This window comes from Dioscorea cayenensis, chromosome 14 (genome assembly GCF_009730915.1).
Source record: "Dioscorea cayenensis subsp. rotundata cultivar TDr96_F1 chromosome 14, TDr96_F1_v2_PseudoChromosome.rev07_lg8_w22 25.fasta, whole genome shotgun sequence".
Taxonomy (NCBI): domain Eukaryota; kingdom Viridiplantae; phylum Streptophyta; class Magnoliopsida; order Dioscoreales; family Dioscoreaceae; genus Dioscorea; species Dioscorea cayenensis.
The window spans coordinates 13,976,721-13,983,616 of record NC_052484.1 but is presented as its reverse complement, the minus strand read 5'-3'; the positions used below and the strand labels follow the sequence as shown (position 1 = coordinate 13,983,616).

General features: G+C 32.8%; 1 protein-coding gene across 1 annotated transcript; it reads right to left on the bottom strand.

Annotated features, from left to right (window-relative positions):
• Nucleotides 1–637: 637 nt before the first annotated feature.
• LOC120275309 (G-type lectin S-receptor-like serine/threonine-protein kinase LECRK1) lies at nt 638–3,211 on the bottom strand. Its single transcript, XM_039281841.1, has one exon. The coding sequence runs from the start codon at nt 3,165–3,167 to the stop codon at nt 756–758; it is 2,412 nt and encodes an 803-aa protein (XP_039137775.1). The 5' UTR covers nt 3,168–3,211; the 3' UTR covers nt 638–755.
• Between the last annotated feature and the right edge of the window lie 3,685 nt (nt 3,212–6,896).

Sequence of the window (6,896 nt, the reverse complement as noted above, 5' to 3'; positions counted from 1 at the left end):
TTCTTTCTGATTTCTTTTCTTTTGTTTGATTATAGTGCATGCCACCCAAAGGCAAATCAACTCGACTGGTGGAAGATGAAAGCAACATAGAAAGAGTGATTGGAACTAGATTGTGAATAGCTCTATTGTCCAAAAAAAGATCATTAATAGTTTGGATTGAAGGAGAGCAGTTGAACACCATGGCAGATCAAGGGGATCGATTGAGAACCTTGTCCGATTATGGTCACCCTACTCTCGATGGTTCTTAGTCCAGCATTATTCACCCACCAGTAGCTGTGAATGATTTCGAGCTAAAGCCACAATCAGCACAGTTTCATGGTTTACCAGACGAGGACTCTAACAACCACATTGGAGGGTTCCTCCAAGTTTGTGATATGCTAAAGATCAACAATGTCTCCGACGACGCTATTATACTCCGACTGTTCTCTTTTCCTTGAAAGGTTGAGCCAAGCAATGGCTCCAAGCCCTTCCTCGTGCATTTATCACGACATGGGTATAGTTTGTTGAATTGATAATATCCGATTGTATGTGTTGATAACATACATATAATTAATTTTGAGAAAAAAAAAATATAACAATCAATTAAAATAACTTTAGCACAAACACTCAAAGTAAAGAGAAGACAATAGATAGAAGTATATGCATCTCTTTCTAGCGAATACAATAGACAGAAATAAAATAAGAAGGTCAAACTAAATTTGTGAATGGAACTCCTATTTTTAGACTTACTTGCCCACCGGTGAGTCACAACAAGTTTAACTATTAATAACCTTATTAAAGAAAGGGTCAGGAGGAGGATTGACAACAATAGTGCAATCCAACATTTGGTTCACCCTTCTCATTGTTGGCCTTTGAGAAGGGTCCTCTTGGATGCACCAAATGGCCACCATGAGAAGTCTTAAGAAATCCTCAAAATCAACCGCTGCCTCTTCATCATTGGCAATCAATATGTCCACCCTTCCTCCTTTATAGCAATCATAAGCCCAATAAACGAGCACAGTCTCATCTTCATTGTTAAGCTCAAGCTCTAAATTCTTTCGACAACATATTATTTCTAATAGCATGACTCCAAAGCTGTAGACATCAACCTTTGTAGTAATAGCCACATTTCGAAACCACTCTGGTGCCACATAACCTTTAGTTCCTCTAATCCCCGTGTTTGTCCTGGTTTGATTTGGCTTGAGGAGCTTTGCTAATCCGAAGTCGGAGATTCTTGCTGTAACTTCATCATCCAAAAGTATGTTCTGCAATTTAATATCGCAATGGATGATAGAAGTACTACACTCTTCATGCAAATACAAGAGGCCTCTTGCAATCCCCAACACTATTTCTACTCTCTTATTCCAACTTGGCCTTCGTTCTCCGAAAAGAAAATTTGTTAATGAGCCATTACTCATGAACTCATACACCAAGAGACGATTAGTGCCTTCGTCACAATACCCGAACAATCGAACCAAGTTCTTGTGATGTGTTTGGCCAATGGATCGGACTTCAGCCATGAATTCCTTCTCCTTTTCCTTTAACATATTCTCAAGTTTCTTCACTGCAACACAAGTCTTGGGATTCGGTGGTAAGAAGCCCTCATAAACAGTTCCAAAAGCTCCACTACCAAGCTCTTTCCTAAAACCATTAGTTGCCTCTTCAAGCTCTTTATAAGTGAAACATCTTAGTGTGGATCCAGTAATGTTTGAGTCCACCTGAATCCTCTTATAGTTTGAAGAAAAAGAAGAAAGTACCATCACCACAACCATGACGGAGCCAAGCAAGATGAACAAAGAGACAATAAGAGATGACAAACCAACAACTAACCAAACCTTTCGACCTTTCCTTTTATCCTCAATCTGTTGCCTCATAGAATCTAAAGTAGATGAATTCGTAGTGCCAACCTTGATAAGGGCCTTCCCTCCAATATCATTCCCTGTTCTTCCATTAGATAGTGGCAACCTCTTCTTCCAGCAATCAGTGCCTCTAAAGATGGCAACTGCGCAGAAACAATCATTTAGACAGTTTTTCCGGCACTGATCCTCATCAAAAGATGCATAATACTCATAATCAGAGCCAGGCCAATCAGTGTTCGCCATCTCTATAAGGTCATAAACCTGATCAACACCACCACCATCACCGCAACTCGGTGCCACAAAGTCTGGCTTGCATCCTTTATACATGTCATCTGTATCAACAAACGAGAAGGAAGGTGGACACTTACAGCTTTGACCAAGGTTTTGATCAAGATGACAATAGCTGTTGAACCCACAAGCTCCTGATCCCGTGTCATCGTAGAGGCTTCGGCAAATGTCAGATGGCACAGTTGCAATCACAGTCCACTCATACTTCCAAGAACTATTCTTGGCCGCGTCCTTCGGGTAGACATAGTGCCGAAGACTGCCATCTGTGTCGAGTGTAACTCGCTGGTAGAATTCATCAGTGGAGAGATTGCTCGCAGTAACATTGATATGAGTTTTGTTCTCTAGCTCAAGATAGAGAGTGCCTGAGACATCAAACATTAGGTGATTGCCGGAGCCAACTGTCATCGTGGACCAGTAAGCGCCATAGTTGTTGGAAGAGTCAGTGAGGAGAGCCAGTGGATATAAGACCAGATTGCCATCAACTTGCATCAAGAGCTCGAAGCGGCCATAGGTGTAGTTATCGTCGTAGAGGTGAGATCGGAGTTTGTTGTTCTTGTAGAGGGGTTGGGTTGGAAGGATCGTGTCGGTGGGGAAGTCAAAGCTCTGCCAGTTTGGGGTTGAGTCTGCTGCGGCGAGGATGAGGTTTCCAGTGTCAAGTATGGCGACATAAGAGGAGCCACTGGATGGGAAGGGATTCCATATAGTTTTGTTATTGAGGTCAGTAAGGAGAAGTTGGCCATCAGATGTGAGATAAAGTTTGGAGTCTGAGAGAAGTGGGGAGTTAATATCTTTGAGGTACCAGGCTATGGTTTTTTCATTGGTTTTAGCAAAATATATTGCAAGAATAAATAGGGAGGCGTTGATGGGGAGAGGGAGGAAGCCAAAAGCGAAGTCACCAGAAGGAGACAACCAAGAAGTGGTTGTGCCGGAGGTGGTGATGGTGGAGCCTAAGCTTATGTTTTGGTTTTTCTGAGATGATGCTAATGAAGAAAATAGTAGTGGCAAAAGAAGAAGAAGAAGATGGTCAGAGAGGAAGCGCATTGAAGAAGAAGAAGAAGATGATGAAATTCCTTTGTCTGCTGGTACAAAAGTTTTGAGTGGCTAATAATGGATGTCATGGATCTTTTTTAAAGAGCACTTAAATATATTATTTCATTGACTTTGAGGTCAAGACAAAAGAATATTTTTTGTGGAATGAGGTGGCAAGAACTTGAAATGAAGCTTCAAAGACGTGCTAATATCAAGACAGCTGATGAGTTAAAGTTTTTTATTTTTTTAAAATAAATATTGATAGTTTTATGAATTTTTTTTTTTATTCCAATACTTAGCTACTCTCCATTTGAGTCACCTTCATTGCTTTTTTACCCTTCTGAACATTTGGGTTAATGTGAGGGCCACAAGGACAGACTACTTCATGCCCAGTCTCTTCGGCTCTGAGAAGATTAGTTTTGTTGACACTACCAAAAAGTGGTACGAGCATGGGTTAAGAGGACAGTACCTTGTTAACCTTGATGTGCTTGCGGGTATATGTATATTTACTATTGAGAACAGATAAAATCAAACAAAATTTTAAAAATTATAGTAAAAGAAAAAAAAAAACATTTTTTTGTAAAATTCAACCCTTTTTTTTTATATACAAAAAGTGCCCTCTTTTGAGTTATTATAGTAAAATTCAAACTATATTGTTGATAAGTAGGTAGTTACAAAAGTACATCAATTATAATGATTGAATGAACCCCTAAAATTAGGATTTACCATGTAGGGTGGATTAATACGAAAGACAATGAGGACCTATCACACATGATCAAGATGATATATTAAGGACAATAACCCCATTATAGTGAATTTTTCTGCCATGTAATATTAGAGTGATGGAGAATATAGTATCATCTATAGTTGATCCACACTGGGACTTTGTTAAAAGTGAATGTGCAATAATGTATAGTACTAGGTTCAATAATCAATGAATAAACAATACTGTTTTTATGTTAAAAAATATATTAGCAGATTTTAAGGATGCAAAATTGCACTTCAAACCTAATATGAGAAATTAATCAATTCCAAGAATAGAAATGAGTGACTAGCTATTTTTCAAATTTTATTATAACTTATCAGAATATAATGGTATTAATAAAACTCAATTATTTATTTTTAAAAAAAATAACTAATATTTTGTTTCTAAAAGAAAAATCACCTTCAATTTTTCTAAATTTAAGAGTTTTGTAATAAAAATTATTCAAGATTGTTTTCTAACTAAAGACATTGATGGGTGTATAACTTGGGCTTGAGATTTTTTAAGTTTAAATTTCTTGTGTCACTCAAATTAATTTGATTAGTATTTATTAAAATATAATTTTTTTATTTAAAGTTATATTTTTTAAAAAATTTATATTTCTTAAAATTTATATCTATTTCCAGTTATTCCAATTATGATACTTTGTCAAAGTTTGATAACCCACTGTTAGCTTCATAATAATCCTCTGCTAAATCTTTCATTTTTCTTATATATGTAATTATAACCAACTTTAAAAGGTTGAATTTTGTTTTTTATTTGATGACCTTTTCAAGGTTGAGAAAACTAACAAAAAGATAGATAGTTAAACATTCAAATTAAAAAAATTTAAATCAGTTGCTGAGAGCTTCCAAATTATGAAAAGGTCAGGAAAATTTTTTAAACTCCATAGTTGACGGTTGCAAAATGGTTTTAAAAATTTAAGTAGAACAACTCAACAAGCCTTTTATACCGTACTTAAACATACATAAATACAAACATGGATATATACCTAAATACGTGTGCATATAATAGTTATATTTATTTAATAATTATATAATTACTTTTTTAATCTCTAAATAATTACAGTTTAAACCCCTTTAATATCTCTATTATTTTGTAAGATTTTATTTTTTTAAGCATGCGCGCCTGTTTTGCATCCTTGAATGTCTTTCTAATTCTAAAATAAATTTGCAAGATCGAGTCAAGTTCTAAAGTCATCTTCTCATTGTCACAAACATTCGATGAAAAATAACTGCAAAGGCAATCCAAAATCCAATCTTTATCAATAACCATAATTTACTTAATATCAAATGACAAAAATAAAATAAAACAATAATAATCATCATAATTATTATGTTCATTAAATCCAGTTGCATCGCCTAGAAAAATGGAGTTCACCAGAGGCATGATCAACACTTTTAACCCACCCGATAGCCACAACCATCTTGCATAATGGCGGAATTGGAAACTAAATTAAGGGGTTTTAAAAAATAATAAATTTTAAACAATTTTATTAATAGCTTATAATAATAATCTATATAAAATATATGTACATTGAAAAAATTTTGGTTTAAGTGTGAAAACCTGTCATATATATCTAGATAATTAATAATTAACTCAACTAACAATTAAAAACTAAACTAATAAATAATACAATTAAAAAACAACTTAAAGAAAATTCATAATCTAATTCAATTAGTCATCTAATGAATAATCAAAATTTTCACAATAATTAATCAAACAAATATTTAGTAATTTTTTACAATAATTTGCTCATTAAATTATTCATAACAATTTCTTATTATAAATAACCAAAAAATATTTAAAAGATATTAAATAATTTTTCCAAAAATAAAAATCAAACAAACAAGCAATGAAACAAATTAAATTAGGTAGAAAACAAACAAAAATAAAAGTAGAACAAGTCCTCACAGGATAAACATAAACTTTCGACCCAACATGCAAATGATTTAGAGTTAAATATCATTGTGATACTTTGTTTTTGGTTTATATATGAGAGAAAGAAATTGCATCTAATCTTGAGAGACAGGGGTTATGTGTTTTTTCGATATTTTTAAGATAGTGGTTGCATCTTATTAAGTTTTATTTTTATTTATTATACTACTGATTTTTACAGTGATATTCTTAAAAAAAATAATAATTATATATTAACAAGTTTCATAAAAATATATTTAAAATATAAAATTTTAAAAATAATATTATGAAGATCTATGTTTAATTACCCATATTACATTATTTTTTATTATTATCACTCAATATCAATTTTATTTAATGCAATAATTTTATTATATTATTTAATTTATTTTAAATAAGGTGGGGGTGGAATTTAAAAAAAATAAAGAGGGAATATTATTCTTTGTATATGAATTATAATTGTTAATATTTTAATTTATATATATATATCAACTTTTTTTATGGGCTAAAAGGGTGCTCAAGTACCTCTTGCCCCCTTTCCTTTAGTCTACGGTCCTAAAACTCCGATCCTTTCCCATTATCAACATAAAAAATCTCCAACCCTCCACTAATCGGCAAGAACAGATCCCCGGCTAGATCAATTACTTTTTTTTAACATTTTTTTATTTTTTTTATATTTTTTAAATAATAATTTAATACAGAATAGATTACATCAATAAAAATTAACCGTAACTCTATACCTATGGCTTTGACAATCCCTTAAATGAGAGGTGCTTGTTATCTATTTGTCAAAAACATCAATTGTAAAATCAATATCCATCACATCAAAGACTAAGATTTTTAAATTTAAAAAAATAAAACGACTCAAACGTTTCAAAAAATAATAGAGGATCAAAGGAGTTGAAACTATATTTATTTAGAGATTAAAAAAATTATATCTTTAATAAACATCAATAAATTTATTAAAGGGAAAACAACTCAGTTCTCACTTTTACAAGGCATGAGTGGGGGATTATAATATTTGGCTTCTTTTATCAATGGTTTATTATATCAATTTCCAT